Source organism: Alosa pseudoharengus, unplaced genomic scaffold (genome assembly GCF_046254945.1).
Source record: "Alosa pseudoharengus isolate Yale_2024_CS ecotype anadromous, Long Island Sound unplaced genomic scaffold, YU_APseudo_1.1 YU_APseudo_1.1_scf_24, whole genome shotgun sequence".
NCBI lineage: Eukaryota > Metazoa > Chordata > Actinopteri > Clupeiformes > Clupeidae > Alosa > Alosa pseudoharengus.
Window position 1 is genome coordinate 15,682,333 of NW_027468689.1, and position 27,763 is coordinate 15,710,095.

A 27,763-nucleotide genomic window follows, 5' to 3' on the forward strand; every position below is an offset into this window, starting at 1 on the left:
TAAATTAATAAGAGACAGTGAGTTTGAGAGAGTGTGTGTGTGTGTGTGCGCGTGTGTGTGTGTGTGTGTGTGTGAGAGAGAGGGTAATATGTAAAGAAAAATAACAGAAACCCAAACTATGACGTATTGGAATGAGCAAAGATGCCATCAATCCCGTCTCATCTGAGAGAGCTAAAGAAACTAACTTCCATTTGTGTCAAGCGCTCACTGAACAGCCTTGAGAGAGATTTCCAGGTCAATGAATTGCAGTTCTCATCTACAGTAACAGGATACAAATGGAACTAGCGCTGAACAGATCCAACTGGTGCACTGCATGAACCATGAAGTATTTTATAATAACCAATCTCATCTCCATAAGAAACCACTAGGCAGGACAAAAAAAAGCATAGGAGCACTGGTCATGTAATCAACATTCATGGTCAACTGACCAACAGCAGTAGGGCCCTGTTATGTATGAGAAATTATAGAAGTATTACACCACAGTCATGGTCATGGTGTGGTCAAACCATATTGGCCAGTCATGGTCATGGTGTGGTCAAACCATATTGGCCAGTCTGTATGGCTGCCAGCACACTGTCTCTGGATACCCATCAGGCTTGCGCAAAATTCCAGAATTGAATTGAAACTGGCTCTTAAATTCCAATTCAATTCTTGATTTTCACTTGCATTTCAATTGAGGTAGCAAACAGGAAGCAGAATTGCAATTCGAATTGTGCACAACCCTGATCCCCATACCCTTTCATGTTTTAAAAAAAAAAAAAGAAGACTGATACAAACAACCTCTATAAACAGTAATTAGAGAAGAAAATGTAAAATTGACTTCCCAAAATATATATTCCCAAAAATATATAAAACGTTTAAATGTTTTTCTCTGGTCTTGTGTCCATGGTCAGCTGCTTCTTCGACAGTCTCCTCTTTAGAATGAGTACTGAATCTTTTTCCACTGCCAGTCTACCTCTGATTCGATAACACTCCTTGAGTCTACGTCTGATTGGATAATATTCCTTAAGTCTACCTGGGGCAGCCGTGGCCTACTGGTTAGGGCTTCGGACTTGTAACCGGAGGGTTGCCGGTTCGATCCCCGACTAGTAGGAACGGGCACCTAACCCCTCACTGCTCCCCGAGCGCCGCTGAAGCAGGCAGCTCACTGTGTCGCAATTAGTGCTTCACCTCACTGTGTGTTCACTGTGTGCTGAGTATGTTTCACTAATTCACGGATTGGGATAAATGCAGAGACCATCAAAAGAGTATACTGTATATACATTCGCTGCTGTGCTCCAACCAACTACCCGCCTTAGATTATTTCTCCTCTGACCGGCACAAATCTCTTTAGGCCAATACCCACTGACGGTGTCAGGTGAAGCCAAAGTTTAGAACGCCATTATTTTTAACGGAGTAAAGCCCACTTGCAGCGTCTGATGCGCATCGACGCCAACGTTTAGAAAATTGTTCTATCTCCTGAGCGTCAAATCCATAGACAGGAATGTCGCCGCTAGTGGGCGTCGGCCTTTTAACCTATTTTCATATCAAAAAGGTGAGGAATTTGCATCTATACCTACTCCGAGTTGCTGGGTCTGAATGCCATACAATGTTCCGAGCTATCAGGCTCAGATCCAGACATCACATTACCGGTACCTACAATTATTTCTCCATGTAGTCAAAGACAAGAGGAACATTCCATTGCCTGAAAAGAGCTATGAAGAAACTTAAAGTGTTCATTTGCAAACACAGATATCACCATTTTTATAACATATTCATAAATCATGCTTTTTTATTGTACACTCCAGGTATCAATCAAATTGCAGTTGGATTGTTTAAGTTAAGTAAATTGAAGCAAAACAATCAAATTGCAGTTGAATTCATATCACCTGGAATGCACAACAAACAATAATAAAATTTCTAAATAATTCAGTAAAATGGAGGTTATCCTGGTGTACTCAATTCCCCTGGTGTGTGTGTATTCACAATCCATGGATGGGTCAAACGCATAGAAGAAACACCAGTGTGTGTGTGTGTGTGTGTGCACATGTTATCACACTGGCCACTGAGACATGATCCACATTTCCTTTAGAATGAGGTGCATGGGCCAGCTGGCATGTGGGGGCTGCACCCACCTGTGTCAGGCTGGATGGCAGGGGTGGCACTGTGTGGCAAGTACTTGAGGAGCTTGATGCTGGGGAAGGGCAGGTGGCCGGCGAACAGGGGCATCACCTCCATCTGCACCCGGTGGGTGGCACTGGCTGCCACGGGCATCGACACCACGCCCGAGCTCTTACCGCAAACTGCCCAGTTGCTACTGTTGTCCACAACTGTATGCAGGCACACACACACACACACACACAGAAACAAAAGCAAAAAAAAAAACACATTTTTCTTGTATATCAAACTTTTTTTTCCCCATTACGAAATGCTTCAGCTATAAACAGTCAGTGTCTCAAAACATTTGCCTTGATGATGACAGAGACATGTGGTCAAATAGACATTAAAATGTTAAAGAAAGAGAAAAGATAGATAGATAGATAGATAGATAGATAGATAGATAGATAGATACTTTATTGATCCCTAGGGGAAATTCAAGGTCTCAGCAGCATACATACAACACAAACACATTATTTAACATCAGAAAGAGTAATTAAAGTATATAATATAAAAACACAACTAAGCAATAAGGACAGTAGAAGATAAAGAATATGCTAAATATACTAAAATACAAATTATACTAACTAACACTTAATACAATATATAAAAATATACTAAAATACAAATTACAAAAATACAAATTATACTAACTAACACTTAATCTAAGTCATTCTAAAAACAGTATCCACATAGTGGTGTCAATCAGAGGCGCTTGCAATGACTGAGGCAGGGACTGAGCCTGTGATTCTCTGTGCAAAAGGGTCAGCTGCAGCTTGCCCAGCCCTGTTTATCTTTCTCCTTTCAGATCAGAAGTAAAGCATCCACATGCTTACATACCCTCATACATGAGATTGGTGGTCCGCAGTCCTTCGCTCTCAGTGGACTCCTCGTCCTCCCGCTCCGAGTCACTGGGTTCAGTCAGGCGTGTGATTGAGACCTCCAGCCCACAGAGGGTGCCGGTGCGACACTGCTCTTCCCCATCCGCGGGCCGGATCTCAGCCCTCAGACAGTACAGAGTCTGAGGAGCACAATACACCAGGTCATCATAACATAAACATAAAGTAACGCACAGGGAGAATGGTTCCCTACAGTGTGATACAAATACACAACTTATTGGTTTCATATTTCACATTAAACAGCTTTTAAGGGACTCAGTGACAAACAAAAGACTGATTGTGTGTTTTATAAAAGTGTGTGTGTGTGTGTGTGTGTGTATGTGTGTGTGTGTGTGTGTATGTGTATGTGTGTGTGTGTGTGTGTGTGTGTGTGTGTGTGTGTGTGTGTGTGTGTGTGTGTGTGTGTGTGTGAGAACTCACGGACACCCTCTCCAGCTGGAAGTCGTAGCAGTAGGGCTTGAACTCGGCGTCGGCCGGCTCGGTAGGGGAGAAGCTGGCGGCAAAGCTGAACTGGAGACAGGCGGGCGGCTCCACGGCCCATTTGGCCTCCCACAGGCAGAACACACACTGCTTACTGTACACCAGCTACAGGGGGGCAGAACACACACTGCTTACTGTACACCAGCTACAGAACACACACTGCTTACTGTACACCAGCTACAGAACACACACTGCTTACTGTACACCAACTACTACAGAACACACACTGCTTACTGTACACCAGCTACAGAACACACACTGCTTACTGTACACCAGCTACAGAACACACACTGTTTACTGTACACCAGCTACAGAACACACACTGCTTACTGTACACTAGCTACAGGGGGGCAGAACACACACTGCTTACTGTACACTAGCTACAGGGGGGCAGAACACACACTGCTTACTGTACACCAGCTACAGAACACACACTGCTTACTGTACACCAGCTACAGGGGGGCAGAAGAGGGAGATGGACACAACATGTACCAACTGAGGATGATCTGAAGAGTGCGAGCGACACTTCGGGAAGGCAAACTTAAATATAAACCACAGCATTTTATGATTGGGATGTTTGATGATTGGTCCTCTTTTGTCCATTTATCTTCTGGTTATCTTGTTGCATGTGTTCCTTGACTTTGGTTTCTGTTCCATGACTTCTGACTTCTGTTCTGTTTCTTTTTGTTATGCCATCTAAACATTTATATGTGTGTGTGTGTGTGTGTGTGTGTGTGTGTGTGTGTGTGTACTCACCTGCTCAGCTTTAGCATTGAGGGAGTGCAGCTCCAGTGATGAGTTCTGTTGCCGCTGCGTTAGGCTGGGGTCAGTCAGCCGGAAGTTTGTGTCCGACACATTCTGCAGGCACACCTGGATGTACTTCCTGTGGGGAGAATCAAGAGCACGAGGTTACATTCGCTCAAACTGCCTCCTTTTCATATGCATCTATAAATCATACTTATTACATACATTTAACATCCTAAAAATGTTCGATTTTTTGTAAAATTGTAATCCTAAAAAATAACTAATTTATGCAGTAGGCCTGCTTTATCTCATTTAAACAGCATATGCACATGTGAATGGGATTAATATATGTGCAGTAAATACAAGTGGAAAGCACAGTACCTACTATTCAGAAGCATTTCAGTGCAGGAAGTATGTGTAGTGTTGTGTGCCTGTCCTTACCTCTTCCCTGCCGAGAGCAGGGAGTGCTTGGCCTTGAAGGGGATGTAGAAGGTCAGTGAGATAAGAGTTGAGTAGATGGACCAGGGACAGTCTATGGACACCTGTGAACCGAAATTACACGTTACACACACACACACACACACATATATATATCTTCATATACACACCAGGCTAGTTCAGGCACTCTTTCAATATCGATCAATATGTACTATATAAAGCTCTGGAAATGAGCCCACTGCACATTTTTCTGATTCTGACGGTTGCTGAGTGAAATTCAAATGAGTTGACTGTCATATTCAAGATTAAGAGACCACTGCAAATTTGACCAACTCAACTCATTAAAATGTCACTTAGCAACTGTAGGATGACATCAGAAAAATGTGCAGTGGTCTTTTAATTTTTCCAGAGCTGTATATGTAATGTAAAGCAAAACCCATCAGATAATCCTAAAGGGATTTACTTAACTTAATCTAAAACAGTTGCAGCTTTACAAGGCTGACAGTGAACACCAAGGGAGGCTAAACTTCAGAACAGGATTTCACATTTTCTTTCTACACTTTAAAGCAGCACTATTATTGTAGTCTAGAGCTAGCGAGGTAACTTCCTGTAAGGCAAGCAAACCCTTGCAAATACTGACCAGAGTCATATTGCCACTGCTGGAAGGTTGCCAATATGCTAACTGGTGGCTTTTCACAATAATCAGAAAATGTCATGCTGTGAAAGGTTTTCTTCCATTTCTGCATTGTGTTTCTACCCTTTTGTACCCTGTTGCTCTTGGGTGCTCCTTGTTGGTGCCCCCCCCCCCCCCAATCCCAATCCTCCCCCACCTATGCAGCCCTTGCCACTTAATCTACTAAACCCCTCTTCTACTGCACTTTTTACCCCCCCCATTAATGCACAAATAGGCTGACACCAGACATAATTTCACTGCATTTCTTACTTCCAGTAACTATATGCATGTGACAATAAACTTCCTTGTATCCTTGTACCCAGAACACAGGACTGCACTGCATAGTAGGAACAACACATGCGTTTATCTATTCTTCACATGACATAATACACCATCAAAATGAATGTGAAGATGACGTCCAAACTAGCTGTATGATAACAAAAAAATCTATCATTGCATAGTGTTGCTTTAACACCATCAAACAATGTCCTCAAGAAATGACCATGATGAAGGCAAACGCCCACTGGCGAGCGACATTCGCGTCTATGGATTCGATGCTCGTCAGGCATTGCCACTGAAGCTCTGCACACCTTCTGGTCCACAGCGGCCATGCCACTGTTGTAGCGGGTCCTGCTCTTAGTCCGGTGGCGGACCTCGCCGTTGGTAAGGCGCTCGGTCTCCGGGCGCGCTGGTGACGCTGGGATGTGGCACAGCACGTCCAGCTGGAAGTCCAGCGTGTGGTAGGGAGGGGTGGGCGGCAGGGAGATGCTGGTCACTTTCTCGCTAGAGTGGATGGACAAAGCGCTCTCTCCAACCAGCTCTGAAGTAGGGAGGGAAGGAAGGAAGGACAGAGGGAAAGAACAAAAGAAGGTGTTGGTTAAGTAACAGTATTTCTCTCGTATAATTTTGCAGATGAGTGTCTGTTTTGGGTCTTTTGGTGTATAGGTAATAGTGCGTGCGTGCGCATCTGGGTCTATGTGGTTGTATGTGTTTACAGCGGGGAAAATAAGTATTGAACACGTCAACATTTTTTTCAGTAAGTATACTTCCAGTGTGGCTATTCACATGAAATTTTCTCCAGACATTAGTATTAACTTAGATAATCCACACATGTTAAAAAATCCAAACATTAATGTCCATAAGTAGAGTTATGAGTAAAAAAGTGGAATGCCACAGGTAAAAAGTATTGAATACGCCTACTGAAATTTCTTAAATACTTTGTGAAAAAGCCATTATTTGTAATGAGAGCTTCAACGCATTTCCTGTATGACTAAACTAATCAGTTGCAGTATTCAGGTGTGATTTTGGCCCATTCTTTTAAACAGATAGCCTTTTGATATTGAAGATTCCAGGGGTCCCATTTGTAAATCCTGATCTTTAGGTAACTTCCAAAATTGTTCAATTGGATTAAAGTCAGGGCCTTGATTTCCTTTCTCTGAAACCAATTGAGAGTTTCCTTTGCTGAATGCTTTGGATCATTGTCCTGCTGGAAGGTCTAGCCACGTCTCATACTCATCGTCCTGGTGGATGGCAAGATTCTCCTAGGAAAATTCGCTCTGTGAAACTGTGTGAAGTCTGCCAGTACTATGAGATGAAAAACAGCCCCACACCTTGATGCCTCCACCTCCAAACCTCATAATGGTATTTTTAGGGTGATGCAGTGTCATTTCTCCTCCAAATATGGTGTGTAGTATGACATCCAAAAAGTTAACATTTTCTTTCGCCTGACCAGAATACATTCTCTCAGTATTTAATAGGCTTGTCCAAATGTTGTGTAGCAAACTTTCAACGAGTTTCGACATGTTTTTCTTCAGTAATAGAGTCGTGCGGGGTGAGCGTGCATAGAGGCCATGGCGGTGGAGTGCATTACCTATGACTTTCTCTGTAACAATTTAACCTGCTGCCTCCAAGTCTTTCTGGAGCTTTCTCCAAGTGGTCCTTGGCTCTTAGGCTACACTTCTGACTATTCTTCTGACTTCCTGGTCAGAAATCTTGTGAGGAGATTCTGTGCATGGCCGATTGATGATGCAGTGATGTTCCTTCCACTTGCAGATAATGGCTCCAATACTGCTTACTGGATGATTCTTAAGTTTTGAAATGCATCTGTAACCAGTTCCACTGATATGTTTTGCAACAGTAATGTTGCAAAGGTCTTGGAAGAGCTCTTTGCTTTTACCCATTATGAAATGTTTATTGTGTGACACCTTGGTAATGAAAAAACCTTTTTATTTCATAATATGTACTGATACATCTTATATTAATTTGCACAGATATGAGTAATAATTACTATCTAACTGCGTATAGATTCCAGCTCGTTCCTGGCCATTCCTTGCTTTTGTGCACTGCTTTTTCTTAGCGTGTTCAATACTTTTTCCCTGTGCCATTCCACTTTTTTGCTCATAACTCTACTTATGGACATTAAAGTTTGGATTTTTTATATGTGTGGATTACCTAAGTTAATACTAATGTCTGGTGAAAATTTCATGCAAATAGCCTCACTGGAAGTACACTTACTGAAAAAAATGATGACGTGTTCAATACTTATTTTCCCCGCTGTATATATGAGTGTGTGTGTGTATTTGTGTGTGTGTACACATTTATCGTCTCACCTCCTGTATTGGACACGATTCTTGCCGTGCAGGAGTTTGTGTGCAGTATTGGCATTGAGTCTGTGTTGCTAAGCTGCAGGGCATCACCCTTTTTCACCGTGTAGTGTCCTGTTACTATGGTGAACTTGACCTTCTGAGGAAGCCCTGCCAACAGGTTGTCTAGGAAACAAAGTACTGATTCACCCCTTGAGCCATTTCTGGATTAGAAGCCATTCATTTGAATAGACTGCATTGACAAATTCAGACATATTCAAACAGAATAAAGATCAAACAGACAGACATAACACTTGGCAGAGAGGATTACAAAAACACAGACAGAAGGACAAACTAAGACAGACAGAAGTTTTCAGGAGATTCCGAGGAGAGACCAAGGAGAGACGGTCTGTCAGAGAGAGGTAGACACCGAGGTAGAGAGAGAAACACAGGCATGAAAGAGAAGAGGAAAAGAGACAGACAGACAGACAGACAGACGACAAAGAGGGAGCCAGAGAGAGAGATAGAGAGAGAGAGAGGCAGTCAGACAGTCAGAGAGACAAACAAACAGACAGACAGACAGACAGACAGACAGACAGACAGACAAACAGAGTCAGCCAAAAAGCGACAGAGAGAAAGAGAGAGTGACAGAGAGAGAGAGAGACAGTCAGAGAGAGACAAACAAACAGACAGACAGACAGACAGACAAACAGAGCCAAAGAGAGTCAGCCAAAGAGAGCGACAGAGAGAGAGAGAAAGAGAGAGTGACAGAGTGACAGAGAGAGAGAGAGAGAGAGAGAGAGAGAGAGAGAGAGAGACAGACAGACAGACAGACCTGTGAGGGGCTCGATGGTGAGCTGGGGCTCCTGGGAGTAGACCTCATACTGCACTGTGGGGTAGATGTGCGGCAGCACAAACTGCACCCGCCCCACTGTCGCACACAACTGCCTCAGCGTATATGCACCCGGCTTCTGACTCTGAGGAGAGGAGGGAGGTTGGGAGGGAGGAATGCAAAAGGAAAGGGAAAGAGAAAGAAAGGGAAATGGGATTATGTCAGAAAACAGGGATAGAGAACAACCAAAGGGAAGAAAGAGACAGTAAGCATTATAAACGCTGAATCATTTTTAATTAATATGTCAGAAATGTAATCAGAAGTGTGGTCATTAAATGCCCTTACTGGAGCAGTAAAAGGGATGCTGTTGTTGCCAGGCAACAGCGTCACATCGTGAGTCTTCAGCATCTGGGTGCTGTCTTCGATGGCAACAGCTGCGGTACCCGTCAAAGCCACGGAGATGCCACCGGCGCTGGGCGTGTCCAGGGAGGTGGCACTGTCTTGTCGCCGCAGCATCAGGTGCACATTCTTGCACACCACGCCGGTGGTGTTGAGCGTGTTGTCCGATGGGCTCCGGTCGTGGATCTCGTACAGCTCCAGAGCGGAGGCGGCCGCCGCCGAGCCCCCCCCTCCGAGCCCCCCTGGCCCGGCCCCTGACAGCACCCCTCCGGCGGGACTGACCGCCGAGAACACCACCGTCCCATCCGGGCTCACCCCGCTGGACACCATGCCACTCGTGCCCGTCCCCGTGCCCGTGCCCGGGTTGCGGCGCTGGGGTGTGGAGAGGGCCGCGGGCCCCCTCTGCCCGGGCTGCTCCAAGCTGAAGTGGACGCTGACGGCCAGCTGCTCCAGCCGCACGGCCACCGGCATCAGGCTGCACATGCGCAGCTCCAGCTGCAGGGCGGCGCCAACGTGCACGCTGGGACAGGCTGGCTGGAAGCGCAGCTCACGCAGCTGTGCGAACGCCGCCATGCTCAGGGCCACCTTCTGATCTGCTGACACCACCACCATGGAGAGAGAAGAGACATGCAGTCTATGTTTATGGTTATTGGCAGACGCTTTTTGTCTAAAGCGACTTACAATATATGAACACCACATTAGTTAAAAAGAATAGATTCAAATACATAATAGAATATACCAAAGCAATATCAGATGAAGCAAAGATAAACAAAAGAAGGGATATGGAAACAATTAGGGAGAAAGAAGGAGAAGAATGTGGATGAACTGATGAGATATAATAACATGCATCAGTGATGGACAGAAAGAAGAAAGAGGAGAAGAAATGAAAGGAACAAATTGTCAGGGAAAACAGGAAGCCAGCGCAACAACAGATGATAGAGCGACAAAGCAAGGCAACATGATCAAATGAGAGGGAGGAGAGAGAACAAGCTTAGCAGAGTTGCTGGGTGTCAATCAGCACACACAGAAGTGTAAGAATGGAAATAGATCTCATTCGTTGCGTAATCTATTGGCTTCAGATTAAAGAAAAGCATCTTCTTGGTTCGGATTAAATCAAAGTATTCTCGGCCCATCTGCCCAACTCACCCTGGCTCTGGCTGCTCTGGTTGGCATAGTTCAGGATCTCCTGGCAGAAGTGCTTACGCTCCTCATCCGTTAGGTTGGCGTCGCTCGCCAGCAGGGCACTCGTCTGGAGATACCTGGCACAGACGGTTAAGGACCCAAACAGGGAACACTGACAGTGATTGTGACAGTGAGAGTGCTTACACTGGATCTTTCCTAAGAGACAGACAGTTATGAATGGTGACAACCAAGCTGCTCCAACATCTGCACAATAATCATGTTACATTTTATGTTTTGATTGATTGATTGATTTATTTATTTATTTATTTATTTATTTATTTTTTTGGGGGGGGGTAAAGCTTAAATTGGATATATCAGTCACTTTCTATAGTTTGTGTACGTGGGCTATAAAGTCTTTTTTTAACAGCCTTTATAGGATGGTGCCATTTGCAGGGGGATTAGTGGATGTAATATAACACTACTTTTCTACCGCCCAGAGCTCTGGCCAAGCCGAAAATACATCGCGTCAGATGTAGGAAAGATCTAGAACAGCACAGGGCAGTACTGTGCTGGCGTAAAGCATGTTAAGAGTTAAAAACAGATTGTGTTGTGTTGAAATATGGAGTGATTGGGCACAGGTGTGTGTGTGTGTGTGTGTGTGTGTGTGTGTGTGTGTGTGTGTGTGTGTGTGTGTGTGTGTGTGTGAGTATGCTGACTCAGAGCGTATTGAAGAGCACGTCTAGATGAAACTAATATACTGCTTGCTGACAGGAAAACAAGTAAACCACACGTCTATGTAAAAGACTTGTCTATGAAGGCTCAGCCCACATGTCAATGTACATCATTAACCGCTGGTGAAGGATACTCCTCGGTCTGTCCCAGCAGCTTCTGGCACTCGGCCACCTGGCGGCGGGTGTGCGTGACCTGCAGGGACCAGCCCTCAGCCACGTACGACTTCAGAGAGTCCTGCAGAAAGCCATCCGCACTCTGTGGGTCCCCCTTCCTCCTGGAAACACACACACACACACACACACACACACACACACACACACACACACACACACACACACACACACACACACACACACACACACACACACACACACACACACACACACACACACACACACACACACACACCCCCGCACACACACACACCCCCGCACACACACACACACACACACACACACACACACACACACACACACACACACACACACACACACACACACACACACACACACACAGTTACTTTCAGACAACTGAAACCTTGTAATGTAATGGGCCTATTCATGGGGACAGGTTATATCTCTCTACCAAGTTCCATACCAATCGATTTTCCAAACCATTTTCTTCAGCTCACAAATTGAGAAAGGGTCGACACATACTGCGTAGCTAAGATCTCGATGTCTGACAAATACATAAACTGGTGCTTTTGCATTGCTCTTCCTGTTGCAAAGAATAAATTGCTACCGTGGTTAACACTCTACAGACAGGTCAGCTGACAGTACGCGCTGTCAAATCGGTGTTGGGAGAGAAGGAGGTTGTGAGACTTGGCTCCTGTTTTTTTTGTGGGGGGTAAACCACTGGTGTATAGTGTCAAATCTACCCAGTGGAAATAGAGAAGAAATGAAATGCATGTGTTTTGTGCACTGTCATTTATATGAGCACACACTCAAGGTCAGTCAACAATGGTGAACGTCCAACCTCCCCATTCGGGTTGAACTACTAGTCCAGGTGCATCTCTGTTAATGTGTCCGTGAACATGTGTGTGTGGTGTGTGTGTGTGTGTGTATATACACGTGTGAGCTACTGCTCACATGAGCCGAACACTCACATGTAGTACTCCGCCAGACTCTTGCCCACCAGGCGCGCCGACCGCATGCGGCCAATCGCCGTGTACATCTCCATAGCAGCATGAGACAGCTCCTAATGACCGCAGAAAGGGAGAGAGGAGGGGAGAGAGAGAGGGAGAGAGAGGGGGAGAGAGAGGGGGAGAAAGAGTAGTAGGGGTGGGCGGGTGGGGAAAGATGCAGCAAAGCCATAAAGAAACAGATAAAGGAGAGAAATGATCAAGGTAGAGAGGGTGAGGGAGAAGAGGAAGAATAAGAAAAAGATAATCAGATGTAAAGACCATAGAGTGCGTAGGTTAATTAATTTCACACACAAACTTCATGTTTGACCTACATTTTGTGTTTCTTCCATTGGAGTTATGAAATAAAATACAAAGAACTTGTGAAGAGGACAAAGACATAAAAGAGAGTGAAAGAGACAGAAAGGAAAGTGTGATCGTGGGGAGTGAGTGAGAGATAAGACAGTGTTTTATTTTCGGCCAGGGGTTAACCATCAACGTGCTGATTCGGCACCCTACTCACCAGGTAATGTTTCTCAAATGTCTCCACAGACGACAGGGCCTCCTTCAGCTTCTTGTAGGGGCTCTGCAGGCTGTTAACTAAGAGAGAGAAAGACACACACACACTCACAGGCTGTCCTTTGTGTGTAGCCTCAATGACCTCATAGCACAGTCATCCACTTTCTGAGCCTCCACTCTATCAGAAAGACCTCCAAGTAGTCACGTCACATTTTTTTTTCTCTCTCTGTCTCTCTCTCTGTCTCTCTCTCTCTGTCTCTCTCTCTCTGTCTCTCTCTCTGTCTCACTCTCTGTCTCACTCTCTGTCTCTCTCTCTGTCTCTCTCTCTGTCTCTCTCTCTGTCTCTCTCTCTGTCTCTCTCTCTGTCTCTCTCTCTCTGTCTCTCTCTCTCTGTCTCTCTCTCTCTGTCTCTCTCTCTCTGTCTCTCTCTATTCTTTCCACTCTTTTCCTCTCTGTATTTATTGAGGCCACAGTGTTCCATGGAAGTGTTTCGTTTTTTGGAGACATCTCGTGTGCCTACGTCTTGAGTGAGCTCCCCCACCCACATCAAATGAAGTAGCAGCCCATATCCTTGAGTGTGACTTCTATGCACTAAGAGCACTAATCTCAGACTCACCACAGACTCATTCCCTTAGATTTATGAAGCCAATTTTTTTAACTCCTAGTATAAAGGAGCTGCAAATTGGCAGTCTATTTAGAGACCATGATTCATGTACAGTTACACTGATTCACCACTGCTCAGTCATTACTGCCTGCCAAAGACCCTCCCAAGACAGTGAGGCCTATGGCTTTTGCCAAAACAGCAGTCATGTTCATTAAAGCCCGCTCAATCTCCCTGAACTAATTAGCTGGGACAAGGACACTGCTCTGAATCATAACCAAAGTTTGATGGGGGGGAGGGGGAAGGAGGTCTAGGCACATTCTGAATACAATCTCATAATGGACAAAGAAGATGCAACATTTATTCTCCTATAAATTCAATCCTGTGATCATGTCATTTGTAACTACTGTTGGAAACATGGGTGGTCCAGAACATCTGGTTCTGATTCTGGTTCTGCTGACTTACCCGTCTCTGGTCTCTCAGCACCCAGTCCAGCCAGCAGGTCCACTGTTCGGTTCAGGTCCTCTGAGTCGGGCCCATTCTTAGACACCAAACCGCACAGTTCTCCCAGACACTTCAACTATGGGGCCAAGAACAGTTAAGTTAACCTTAATATCATTGAGTGTATAGAAGGACACACATCACAAACAATAGTCCACATTGGTCAATAAGCATGGTGTGAAACATAGACCCCTAATTTCAATGATAAGCAAAGTGCAAAGTCTTAAGTCTAATTCAATTAGTTGGGGGCAATTCTGAGCAAAACTGTCACGTCCATAACACCAACACAATGCCATGGTATTTAGTTGGCGTTATGGACGTGACAGTTTTGCGTGGTACTGCCCTTGGTCAAATTAATTTGCCATTTAAACACCATGGGCAAGGCATTGAAGCGCAAACATTGATGAGTCAGCTCAATGCTCCCATGTGCCACACGGTAACTATACTTCGTGCTTGACAGCTTTGTTGGCCAACTTTGCATTTTGCCCACCATTTAAAGGTTGTATCAGCGATTGCAGGCCCAAAAAAGGCCCAAACATTAATAATCACATTCGTCTAATCTTTCCTAATGATCTGTTAGCTGCCCGCCCCATAAGCAGGCCATCAAAAAAACGTGTCTCTGCAGGCAGCCTAGGCTCTGAGATCTGCACACAAAAACAATAGCTACCAACAAGTGTTGCCAACCACTCAAAGGCAAAATAAAGCGTTCCAACCAATAACCGACAAGATGCGCGTTCAGGAGAGTTCCAATTGCACGGCAGGGAGGGGAGGGAGTAGCAAGCTAGCTCTCTGTTTTGTTTGAACGTCAACAGAAGTGACGTTACCCTGTCATCGCTGATACAACCTTTAAATAGGGCCCACAGTGCAGAGACGTTTCAGAGATATATGGAGAGCAACCACGGGCACGTAACAAACACAGGCATGTAACAAACACATGCACATAACAAACACACAGCACAGGTGGCTGTTTCACTGAGGAACCCTTCAGATTTCACTGAGATATTCCAGGAACCTTTGAGTTTTTAAGCCATTTCTGGTTGCACAGACTATGAAAGCATCTGCGCTAGAATACCTTGTGTGTTTATGTTCTTTTAGGTATCTGTGTGAACTAGTAAGGCCTGTGAGCAGTGGGGACTGCATTGTTCTTCTTCCAATAAGGGATCCAATAAGGGCTTGTTTTCCCAGAAGAAGGAAGGAAGACAAATCCCCGCTTCTATTAGGAAGCAATATCAAAGCGATCTCCTCCACAAATCCACAGAAAATGGGTTTCCTTGTTGCAAACAAGTCGTGCTCTAGAGAGAGAAGCCCGCTGGAAATGGCATCCAGGAACCAGGTGGACAATTAGCTCACAAAACCAAACAAACTGAAGCAGCATTCATTCAGCCAGACTCTGCTGTGAGACTGCAGGTGGCCAATGTGTCCAAATCTGATAAATAGCCTCCTCATGTCCTTCAGATGTTTATTCACAGAGTCCTGCCCACTGGCCTGCCAGAACAACAGCATGTGTTCAGCCATCTACATAGAGAATTACAGGAGTGATGTCCTGTAATGGGTTCTATTTGTGAGGTGTCTTCGTTCCAAAACAAAATACACTTGCCATACAATGAAATATGACAATTTTTCAGCTGCAATGACAATCGTGATGTAATCGATCATCCTCCAAGATTGGTATGACAAATAACATAACAATCTCTACAGTATTTGCGTCTGCGTTATTGTTATAACAATCAGAGATTGCTGACTTTTACTCTTTAAAAGCCTCAATTACAGCCAAATGCATTGACTGAGAGGTTCTTTGTGGTGATGCACAAACCTTCTCTGTGGCGTAGGTCCAAAGGCCCACAGTGTGGGAGCAGTTGGCCTCCAGTTGGGTGCGGTCGCAGCATCCCTCGATGCGGTGCAGGACCTCCAGACAGCTGAGGAACACCCAGCAGTCTAGCGCCCCCTGGAGTACAGACACCTGTGCAGCGACACAAGATGAGCTCGATTTACTGCCATAGCCAACTCATGGACTTTAGCTGTCCCTGAACATGCCTTCAGGGACAGCACATAAATGGTTCACAGTCAGACAACATCAGAGCAATAGTAGAAAGACAGGTGAATGGGAGGAATGAGAAAGGATGGTCAAAAGAGGAGCCACGCCGAAAAACAGGATGTAAGTAAAAGAAAGAGACAGAACACTGAAGAGAGATGAAGGACAGAAGACGCAGACTGAAAGAAATAGACATGGACGAACAAGGGAAGACCAACAAAAACAAGGACACAGAGAGACAAAATCATTGAAAGGACCGCAGACAGTAGATGAAAGAAAGTCGTCATCTTGCATCCCTCTACTAGACACACTGAAAAAAGCTAAGGACTTAGACGGACGACACGTGACAGATGAGCACATCGTGAGACTAGAGCAAGTGAAAGTGAGAGAAATGGCTGCAGAAAGTGTGCGAGACGTGGCGAGACCAAATTGACAGCGGGAGTGTGAAAGACTGAGAAACTGAAAGACAAAAGACAGAGAAGTGCCTATCCTAATAACTCGTCCTAATAACTCTTCTTCATCTCTCTTCCTCCTCCTCTTCCACCTCTTCTACCTTATCCTGCAGCCTCTCCTCATCCTAGTCCTCAACCTCCTCATCAAGCTGCTCCTATTCCTCATGCTCCTCCCTCTCTTCCTCCTCTTCCTACTCCTCATCATCCCTCTCTTCCTCTTCTTCCTCCTCCTCCGCCACCTCCTCTACCTTATCCCACTGCCACTCCTCATCTTAGTCCTTCTTCCTCCTCCTCATCGATCATCCCCTTCTTCATCCTCCTCCTAATCGATCATCCCCTTCTTCCTCCTCCTCCTAATCGATCATCCCCTTCCTCCTCCTCCTCCTAATCGATCATCCCCTTCTTCCTCCTCCTCCTCATCGATCATCCCCTTCTTCCTCCTCCTCCTAATCGATCATCCCCTTCTTCCTCCTCCTCCTCATCGATCATCCCCTTCTTCCTCCTCCTCCTCCTCCTCATCGATCATCCCCTTCTTCCTCCTCCTCCTAATCGATCATCCCCTTCTTCCTCCTCCTCCTCATCGATCATCCCCTTCTTCTCCTCCTAATCGATCATCCCCTTCTTCCTCCTCCTCCTAATCGATCATCCCCTTCTTCCTCCTCCTCCTCATCGATCATCCCCTTCGTCCTCCTCCTCCTCATCGATCATCCCCTTCTTCCTCCTCCTCCTCCTAATCGATCATCCCCTTCGTCCTCCTCCTCCTCATCAATCATCCCCGTCCTCCTCCTCCTCATCAATCATCCCCCTCTTCCTCCTCCTCATCGATCATCCCCTTCCTCCTCCTCCTCCTAATCGATCATCCCCTTCTTCCTCCTCCTCCTCCTCCTCATCGATCATCCCCTTCTTCCTCCTCCTCCTCATCGATCATCCCCTTCCTCCTCCTCCTCCTCCTAATCGATCATCCCCTTCGTCCTCCTCCTCCTCATCAATCATCCCCGTCCTCCTCCTCCTCATCAATCATCCCCCTCTTCCTCCTCCTCATCGATCATCCCCTTCCTCCTCCTCCTCCTAATCGATCATCCCCTTCTTCCTCCTCCTCCTCCTCCTCATCGATCATCCCCTTCTTCCTCCTCCTCCTCATCGATCATCCCCTTCCTCCTCCTCCTCCTAATCGATCATCCCCTTCTTCCTCCTCCTCCACCTCCTCCATCCCACACACACACACACCTCCAGCAGACGCAGCTCCTGGACGCAGTTGTGCAGGAGCTCGAGGGCGCGCTGCGTCACTTCCCAGGGCCGCTGCAGGAAGATGAGCAGCGTGCACTGCCGCGAGAACAGGTAGCTGCGCAGGTCCAGCAGGCTGGCCTCGCTGCGCTGGATCAGCTCGCGCTTCTCCATGTCGATGGGCCGCCGAAGCACCAGGCCGTTCCAGCTGCGCACGGGCTGGCAGAAGGAGCCCAGCCAGTTGGCGCCGTCTGCAGAGAGAGAGAGAGAGAGAGAGAGAGAGAGAGAGAGAGAGAGAGAGAGAGAGAGAAAGAGAGTGAAAGAGAGTGAGAGAGAGTGAGAGAGAGTGAGAGAGAGTGAGAGTGAGAGAGAAAGAAAGAAAGAGAGAGAGGGAGAAAGAGAGAGAGAGTGAGAGATGCTTCACATTATGTGGCAATGGATGAACTCATGAATATGAACTCAATCACTCACGCTCTCAAATTCAAATTTAAAATGCTTTATTGCCATGTTTATTGCCATGACAAATAGCCACTTGCATTGCCAAGGTAGTCATAACATATATAGTAGGACAATACATCTGAGCATACATCAAACATATACATCAACAGATACAAGAAAACTCGCTAACTTGCTCACTCACTCTTGTTCACACACTCACACACATACCCACCCACACACACAAATACACAACACAAATTGTTCTCACATAATGTATTTTGGCATGAAAGCATATTTTTCAGTATGAACAAAAATGTATGCAGCTAACCACACACAAATACACATTTCCACACACATACCAATATACACACACACATTTATAGAGTGCATATACCATTTACAAGTGCAAACAGAGATAATAAAACACACACATCATGTTGATTCAATGAGGTGTACTTTTCACCTAAGATAAGTTCTGTTGACACTAGAGGAGGGTGTGTCCATGGTTACGTCCTCAGTGCTTTTAGCACTTGAGTGTTGTCCATTTTAGTGCATTCAAAAAAAGCCACTGCGGCAATCCAATAGTGGCTCAGACAGAACAGCATTACATGACATCACCTCCACAATGAGTTGGTGAAGCACTGAGAATTGTAATTAGTTACTGCTGCTGTCTTTTATCATGGGGGGGGGGGCACCACGATGCTTATACACTGATCAAAATACACACACACACACACACACACACACACACACAGATAATGACATGTGAAATATGACAGTACCTCCTGCGCCGAAGTTGAGCACATACTGTGTGAAGAGTGCATCCAGCTCATCGTACTGAACAAGCGCGTCTTCATACTGCTGTAGCATCTCAAACACAAACGCCAGCTCCTCCTGAGACACGACACACACACAATAATCATCAAAATGTCGACACAAACGCCATGACACACACACACACACATACACAATCATCATCAAAATGTCGGCCAGTCACAAAGGATGGGCAGTCTGGACAGAAAACACTTACAGTCAATATAGTGCATTTACACTGCTTTTCAATATAGTGCATTTACACTGCTTTTCAATATGGTGCATTTACACTGCTTTTCAATATAGTGCATTTACACTGCTTTCCAAGGAACAAATGCTAGAAAAATACATGCTAGGGTAGGGCTATGTGCATGTGACAGTCCCACATCCATCCAACAATACACATACACATTCTTTCTTCAAAACTAGGCGCCAACCTGAACAACCTGAACCCTTGTGTACAGATTGCACTGGTGTGTGTTCTGTTGACCAAACAATGGAGCTTTTTCTTCCCGGCCGGATACAGGCCCTCAGTATTGAGGTGCTATCACAATATGACGATTGGGACACAAGAGTTGCAAGACTACAGCTTCAGTCATCTACTTCAACACTTCACAACACTTCACCTCTATGCAGCATCACCCTGCTTCCTCTCCCATACCTGTTCAGCCAAACAAAATACCAAACGCAAATGTGACAGACATGTCTAGTGGCTCACGTTCCTAGACCAGGGTCCCGTTGCACAAAACTAGGATAAGGGATTAAGCCAGGATATCATGGTTATCCTGACTCAATTTATCTGTGATCTGGTTGCACAAAAGCGGGATAGGGGGCAGTAGGATATGTTATGGTATAAGTTACCATGGAGATTTATTCTGTGGAGCTAGCCTAGTAAGTTCCAGGATCTATTTAATCTCATCTCAGTCAGCAGTCACCACAAACGGAAACCAATAGTTATTCTGCCCACTACACATTGTTATCACATATAACTAGACCCACTGTCATTATTTAAACATTTGTGATCATTGATTTCAATCATTTTAGATAAATGATGATTTTTAGATGATGTTGCAATCATTAGATAATTTACAGTTTCCCATAGACTATAGGGCTATATATAAAATGACGGAATATTAGGGCCACAGAGAAAAAAAATCATCCAAATCCAAATTCCTCTGCCACTGCAGAAAATATTTAACTTAAATTTAAAGCACGCATATTACCTAATTTAACACATATTGGTCCCTCACCAGCCGACCACTGTCATCAGGGAAGATTGCTTTGCTTTATCACTGTGGCGGTGTTGCCTTTCTTTTTAATTATGTCTTTTACATACTCGCCATTCTCGACCTGTCGTGCGACAATGTGACGGTCACGGGAGCGCCGTAACCATTTATACTAGTGCGTGGTGTTCGCAACACTAGCTGCAATATTCTCCTAAACAGAGGTGTTGCTGTTGTGAAAAGGCTATCGCTACCTACTTTACACCGTAGAAGAAGCAATGAAGCCGCTCTACTTGCCATGGTGAATCAGTGAATCTGTGATCAGTGGCTGGGTCTATTTGAGGGAGCCGTGAGCACGCCCCTATCCAGGATCGGTTTCACCTGGCTTGAGTATAAGTATACTGTATATACTCTTTTGATCCTGTGAGGGAAATTTGGTCTCTGCATTTATCCCAATCCGTGAATTAGTGAAACACACTCAGCACACAGTGAAGCACACACTAATCCTGACGCAGTGAGCTGCCTGCTACAGCGGCGCTCAGGGAGCAGTGAGGGGTTAGATGCCTTGCTCAAGGCCACTTCAGCCGTTCCTACTGGTCGGGGCTCAAACCGGCAACCCTCCGGTTACAAGTCCGAAGCGCTAACCAGTAGGCCACGGCTGCCCCGTAAAAATAATGAATCAGTGTCTGCTCATCGTGGCTTGGTCTTTGTGCAACCAATAAAGCCTGGACGCTCTTGTTTTGGATTCATTGAGCTCAGCTCAGTCACTTAACCTGGATGTCTTGATCCTACTTTTGTGCCTCTGGACTTAGGGGCCATAATTTAAATGGTGTGCAAAGTCTATCAACAAGCAAAGTTCTCGTGCATGAAGTCATCGTGTGGAGCACTGAGCTGACTCTTGTTTGCACTTCAATGTTTTGCCCATGGTGTTAATTTAGAAAATTGATTTGGCCAAGCTATCAAATTAGCGTCAATTAGGCTTAAGACTTTGCGCTTTGCCCACCATTAAAATTAGGGCCCATAGTAGCCATACTGATTTCACTGTGTTTACTTTCTCCGCCCTCTCACAACTAAAGGCTTATCTCCTCTCCTCTCTCATCACCGGTGCACCTCCAGAACTGCTGACCTGTACCCGTCACAAGCCCCTGACAAACATCCCCTTCGCCACACTAACTACCCCCTCCCCCTCCCCCTCCACCACCACCACCACCACCACCACCACCACCACCACCCCACCCCACCCCCCCGGGGATGGGAGGACAGTCATGACCGGCCGAGGGGCTACTGCACCTGCACCATGAAGTAGTCACAGAAGCTCCAGCCAGGCTCGGTGCGTTTCTCGCGCATGGTGCGCATGTCGTCCTCGAAGCGTCCAAGGTTCTTGGTGAAGGACATGAGAAGGAGCGTGCGCAGTTTGGTCAGGAAGGCGCTCCACGACTCCTGCGAGCGCGAGGACTCCTTCAGGGGGTCGGCCAGGGACACACACCTAGGAGATGGGGGGGGGGTGCATCACCATCAAAGAACTCGAGGTTTCACTTAACATAAGTGAAGGCTTCTTTATACTGTATGCATTCAGAATATGCCTGCCTGACCGATTTCCTGCTTTTGGTCACCCCTGAAGAGACCATTTTCTTCCAAGTGATGGTTCTTTGTAGAAAGGGTTCCATTAAATAACATAAATATTCTACTTCATAGAATCATTCTCTATTTAAATCACCCAGGAAATAGTTTTTGTTTTCTTTTAACACGCCAATAATGTGTGAAGTTTATGTCTTTGACAGCTAGATATCATATAATTGACAAAAAGTGCCAGACACTGCTGTTGTGGGGTCAGGTGAGGAGGGACGGGTGCAGGACATTTTAAACTTCAGCTGCTGCCCACAGATCAGTTTTCAAATCAGTGAATTCCACATAGCTTACAGCCTTACAGCCTTCAGTTTCAGCACTAACAAGACCCAAATTGTGCTTATTTTCCTTCCAAACGTGTGTTATACTTCACAACAGAATCTGCAATCTAGGTTTGAAAAGTCAAAGTTCTTGTGTGTGGGTAAATTGGCCAATTATAACTGTGACTGTCCCAGAAGGTATCAAATGATGGATCGCATCTATCAAGCCAGCGCAAGGCTGCCACCAATCCTGACAATCTCAGCTTGCGCCGTAACAACAGAACAATAACTAAGGCTGCGTTCCAATTACAAGGGTCCCTACGCTGAATTCCCTACTACCTACCCACTGCACAAGGTGTAAAATTCACAGGGAACTTCACGGAATATCACTTAACATGGCTGAACACCCTGTACAGTTCTCTTCACAGTCCACGACGAGGCGATCGGAATGCACCCTAAAACTCACAGAGAACTTTCTGGAAGCCTTGACATAATTGTTTTTCTTTTTTTCCCTGAACAAACATAAGTCCCTCCTCAGCCATGTACAGTACTGACCGGTCGCTCTGCTTGTTGCAGAAGTCATTGCGGATCTTGTCCATGATGGAGGTACGGGGCAGGAGGTTGGTCTTGTTCTTCTTCTTGGCATCGCTCTCCACCACCACGATGAGCCAGTCCTGGGAGCCATGGTGCTTCAGAGTGGTCTGCCAGCGCAGCATGTCCTCTTTTACCGACGCCTTGTACACCTCCGTATCCTGAGGGACATTCGGCACTTAGTCTATTACACCAACACTTAGAGGGGGATCCTTGGCTCAAAATGAGGGAGGCTCAAGCCGGCACCATTTAACACTTTAAAACCTCTATGCAGTATGACTGGGTCATACCTCGAAAACATCTAGAAACAGTATTAGTAGCACAATAATAATAACAACAATAATAATATCTGCGCAATATTTGTGATTCAGGAAAATTCTGTGGAATATCATTCTTACACTTTCACCAAAAATACCAAATCCACATCTCAGCTGGACATCATTAGTGCTTTGTTTTTCAGTTAAATTTCCTTTTTGTTTTGTTTTTTTGAACTTTTGGTGAAACCAATGCACTTGAACACGCTAACCTCATGTAAAGTCAGTCAAATTAATCAGTAGAGTGAATCAACAGGTTGTATACAATGACAATTTGTTTTTTAAACTTGGAAACAATTAAGCTGCAGGCCTGGGAAAAGCCTAGTTCAACGCCGGGAAAAGAACGCCAATCCCATGCCAAGCATAATTTCCACCTCGTTACATGGTCAATTATGGATTGTTTTAACCAGTCAGATGTATTCTAATATTCGGAATTAATACTGTGCATACTTGCACAATTTCTCTGAACAATCATATTTCTAAGGTTATATCAATCTCCTCAGCTACAAGTCAGATTTTACTCCCTCGTAATTCATAAAGGATGAACTATAATGGACCATTAACTGACTGAGAAGACTCCAACAAGATCAGATCTTCCTATTCATAATACATGTCTCCCTAGCCTTTAGTGCCTTGTGGACAAATCCTTAATCTTAAATCCTGCTATTTATAATGATTTGTCAGTTTACCGTTTGCAGTCTATTGGTTCTCTTTCCAGGACAGTGGCTTAACTCCAAACTCCAAAATCTTAAATCAATATATCTAAACAATAATATTGACTGCACACTCACTGCTGTTGTTGTACTTGTTTCATACCACTGCACAACATTATGCAAAATCCTATTCAATTCTATTGAATGTTCTATGCAATTCTATTCAATTATGGCAGTATAGGAGGGATTTTGGAAGTTCTGAAACTATACAACCACACAACCAATTCTGAACATTTGCCCAGTGCCCACTTAAAATAAATAACTACAAACAACCAGAACTAAACACCCACCAGGTGTTATACAAACAACCATATCTACAGATAGGTCAGATGTTATTCAAATAAAATCACAGATTATACTCACGCAGCAGTCCGTCCAGTATATGTGAAGGAAGGGAAAGGTCAAGAGAGCTTTGTTCCCCTCTTTTGGGAGCAGGTCTTCCTTAAACTGGACAAAGTTAGCCTCCAAGTGGATCATCTTTGGTGCTCTTCCATAGGACCTGAGAGGCAAGAAAAACAATCATCATCAAAGCCATAAGGCTCTCATACATCAAGCTCCATTTTAGATTTCATTCTAGTGGTCTTACATTCTGTCCTCTAGCAGATGCTATTATCCAGAGTAACTTACTGTTGTGTAAAGACATAGCCTAGGTCTACATTTGGTCTGTACACTGCATGTTCACCTTTGCTATCAAATCCATGACCTTGATGTTGTTAACAGTCTACCAGTTAAGCTACAGAAAACACTAAGCATAAATTACTGCCATTTATTAATTAGACACAATCAACAACAAATATCTCACCCGGATGAATTGTCACATCGGGAAAAGAGTGATCCTCGCTCATGACAGTTCTAGTGCAGACTGCAGAGTGCCAATTTGATTTATTCTGATCCAATAGTCTTGGCCTCGGCATGGATCTACTGCTGCCTTTGTGTGTTCTCATCAGAACACTGCAAACTCATTTCCTTTCTACGTCTACGGAGTGACCAAGAGGCCCTTTACGCTGAATGTGCAGTTCACCCTACCCTGCTTTTGGAGACGGACAATTCTGACCTCATCAGCATGGCTCTACAGAAGAACCTTGAAAGATTTCCGACAGAACAATTTGATAACAGGTTCTCTGGCAAATGGCCGTTCAAGGCCAGATATTCTCAGCTACCTCGGCTTGTCAAAGGTACAAATATACCTTGTTGCCAGCAAGTGGAACTGTTTGTGTTGGCTCAACTAACTGGCTACTTTTTGGAAAATCCCTGATTTTGCTTCCCTCTTTAAAAATGCCACAGTGGAAAAACAACATGCATCATGATCAATAACCTCCAGCACTGGCTGTCTATGTTGCGCACTGGGCCGGCGCCAAAGGGTTACAACTGCACAGCTGAGCCACCCCTTACAGAGGCCCGCAAGGAAGCAGGCACATGACTAGGCACTGTTGACCTCCTGGAGGAAGCGCTTGAGTTGCGCAACGCTGCACTTCTCTTGGTGTGGCTCTTCTGCTTGTCTCTTACCTCCTCCATTCCATGGGCTCGCGCGGGAGCTGCTGTGCCAGTGCACTGTACAAGGCCGCAAACAAGGCCTGGTCCCCAGCACCTAAGACACAGACACACACAGACACACACAGACACACAGAGACAGACAGACACACACAGACACACACAGACACAGACACAGACACACACACACACACACACACACACACACACACACACACAGACACACACAGACACACACAGACACACACAGACACACACAGACACACACACACACACACAGACACACACACACACACACACACAGACACACACACACAGACACACACACACAGACACACACACACAAAGTGAAAGAGAGAGAGAGACAGACAGAGAGACAGACAGACAGACAGACAGACAGACAGACAGAGGGTGAAAGAGGTATAGGACATATAGGTTAGTAGGCGTGTCTGAGCTTTGTGATCAGTGATCTTCTGGAATACAAATTACACCAATAGACACTAAACCTGGTGGTGCATGGTTACACTGTTTATTGAGGGCATCAACAATAGTTAGTTACATCACATGGCCTGACCATGCATAATAGACCATTTAAAGACAGTCCTGTTAATGCTTTCCATTAGCCCCATTTAGGGCTGAACCAAAGATTTCAGGTAAGCCTAATTACTACAAAATGAAGGAAAGCTCCACAACTGGTGCGACTGGAGCATGTAGCCTAACACATTTCTGAGCTTAGTACCTAACTTATCCTCTTCTGTCCGTTACAAGAATTAAAATATACCGCGGTGGATGTCCCTGGTACATCCGATGCTTGTCCACACTACAGACGTAAGCACTTCAAATAGAAGGTCACTACCTGGCTCGGCTAACGTTGGAGACACTCCAACTGTGGCAACACCCGAAGACATTTCTGTAAAACTGCACGCCTGAGGTTACCGAAATTCAGACTGAAACGAATATCAATAAAGCAAGAGGTGTCAAAATCTGCATTAACCTGGCAACGAACATGTCCTCATCAGGTGACTCAATATGTGAATGGGCTGTGTAAGTAGCTAGAGGGTTTGAATAACACCAGTCAAACATGCACGCGTTTTTATGTCCAGGCTTCATTCAAATGCCGGTTGTGGGCACCATGACAGGCCTTGATTGGGTTCAGAATACCTAGGCGGCCACCCGAGCCGTCCACTCAGAAAATAAGAATGTGCATGCACAGCCGGACGAAACTGTATCGCGAGCACAAACAATCTTCTGTGAATCATATTGGGGTTGCTTGTGACTAAACGTTCTTATCATATTTTTTTGCTTGACAGGTGAAGAAGAAATCAGGAGCCGAATCAATGGATCAATGCTAAGATATACATCTTCACACCACTGTCCGGTGGCTGCCCGAATAACGTTAGCAGCATTGCTACTACAGCTGTCAGGCTAAGCCGCTAGCCGGAATGCAAGGTAGTCTGGTCTGCAGTAGGCACTGCATCGTACGACCAGCAGACAAGCTAACACACTAGCTAGCTAACACACTAACAACAACTCAAAGGCGCACTTACACGTCACAATTGGCTTGTTTTCCATGGTGTAGATTATAGGCTTTTCCTCATGGGACTCCATTGGTTTCCGACTATCTACATTAGTCCACCATATAAACGTCAATTAACATAACAACGTTGTATGTCCAAAAATATGTTGTCTGCTACTGCATCGATAAGGCCCTGTTCCTCTCCATTTCCTTGGTTCTCTGACACGATGACGACTTCCTGTACACTTGAAAAAGTGACAGGAAGTCGTAAATTACAGACACGTCCTCATCAGGTTAGAAACTGTTTTTACAGTCTATGGTTAGCAACAATTGTAGGTGGATTGTTACTATTGTTAGAAAGAAAGTCACTGATTTGGTATGTAATGCACGCGTTGCATGGATGAGTAGTTTGAAGATGATTTTACCGAGAATGTATTGATTGTCCACCAGCTCTGCCAGGAAACACGCCTATTTTTCAGCTTTCAAAATCAAACACAAATTCATTGCTTTGTTAGGGAAAATCAACACCTTGCTGAAACCAACACAGGCCAGTTTTTTGTGCATGCTATACTGAAACTAACCTACAGATGGCGCAAAGTACAACAACTCAAAGCCTACCACAAGTAGGCTACCACAAGGCCATTGGCCTCACATTGTCACTTTATAGAATGTGACAGCTATAAAGCTTATCAAAATATAACATAAATACTCAAAGACAAGTATTAATCTTCACCATCATCACCATAATCTCCATCTTCTTCTTCATCATCTCCTTTTTCTTTTTATTCTTTGTCTTCTTCTTCCTCTGTCTGTTATACACTAGTCATATTCCAATAATACTGTTAGACCTTTTTTTTCAAACTAAATAAATAAAAAGTGCATTGTTACTCTCTATGTGTACAATATACAAACTGTCATGTCACAATTTTGCGGTATTCATAAATACACTCTATGAACTCACGTGCTGTCAGCTGCTAGCCTATAGGCCCATAAAATACTTCAAGGTCACAATACAAACTTTCAGGTCAGCATATGACACTGAGGAGTGTAAAGGTCAAATGTAATCTTTCTGTCTATGTCACATCCATCCCTCATTCGCCCATTTTCTGGCACGTCATTTGTTTTCAGTTTTGTTTGCCTGTAAAATTACTTATTAGCCAAACAGCAAATATTGAAGAGTCTCTCTTGCAGGCAACCTTTGGTCAAAGGCACGGCGCTGTCGAATCACCTGCGTTGTTTTAGGTCATCAGTGTAGACGCAATTTACTTGGGCCCAATCCAACATTTAGCGAG

The 27,763-nt window shown here is 45.0% G+C and overlaps 1 protein-coding gene across 1 annotated transcript in view; it reads right to left on the reverse strand.

Annotated features, from left to right (window-relative positions):
* The window catches only part of trappc10 (trafficking protein particle complex subunit 10), a 28,153-nt gene extending 1,484 nt beyond the window's left edge, over positions 1 to 26,669 (reverse strand). Inside the window, exons 1-22 of the mRNA XM_076303237.1 lie at positions 26,503 to 26,669; positions 24,971 to 25,052; positions 23,828 to 23,963; positions 22,402 to 22,598; positions 21,251 to 21,446; positions 18,707 to 18,818; positions 17,490 to 17,737; positions 15,592 to 15,738; positions 13,743 to 13,857; positions 12,681 to 12,757; positions 12,143 to 12,234; positions 11,171 to 11,311; positions 10,330 to 10,442; positions 9,130 to 9,776; positions 8,788 to 8,929; positions 7,980 to 8,138; positions 5,961 to 6,190; positions 4,701 to 4,801; positions 4,272 to 4,398; positions 3,456 to 3,620; positions 2,977 to 3,157; positions 2,115 to 2,309 (exon numbers count right to left, since the gene is read on the reverse strand). Of these exons, the coding sequence (XP_076159352.1) occupies positions 2,115 to 2,309; positions 2,977 to 3,157; positions 3,456 to 3,620; positions 4,272 to 4,398; positions 4,701 to 4,801; positions 5,961 to 6,190; positions 7,980 to 8,138; positions 8,788 to 8,929; positions 9,130 to 9,776; positions 10,330 to 10,442; positions 11,171 to 11,311; positions 12,143 to 12,234; positions 12,681 to 12,757; positions 13,743 to 13,857; positions 15,592 to 15,738; positions 17,490 to 17,737; positions 18,707 to 18,818; positions 21,251 to 21,446; positions 22,402 to 22,598; positions 23,828 to 23,963; positions 24,971 to 25,052; positions 26,503 to 26,563 (3,664 nt within the window). The 5' untranslated portion in view covers positions 26,564 to 26,669. The remainder of the gene's footprint in view (positions 1 to 2,114; positions 2,310 to 2,976; positions 3,158 to 3,455; positions 3,621 to 4,271; positions 4,399 to 4,700; positions 4,802 to 5,960; positions 6,191 to 7,979; positions 8,139 to 8,787; positions 8,930 to 9,129; positions 9,777 to 10,329; positions 10,443 to 11,170; positions 11,312 to 12,142; positions 12,235 to 12,680; positions 12,758 to 13,742; positions 13,858 to 15,591; positions 15,739 to 17,489; positions 17,738 to 18,706; positions 18,819 to 21,250; positions 21,447 to 22,401; positions 22,599 to 23,827; positions 23,964 to 24,970; positions 25,053 to 26,502) is intronic.
* Positions 26,670 to 27,763: the final 1,094 nt, after the last annotated feature.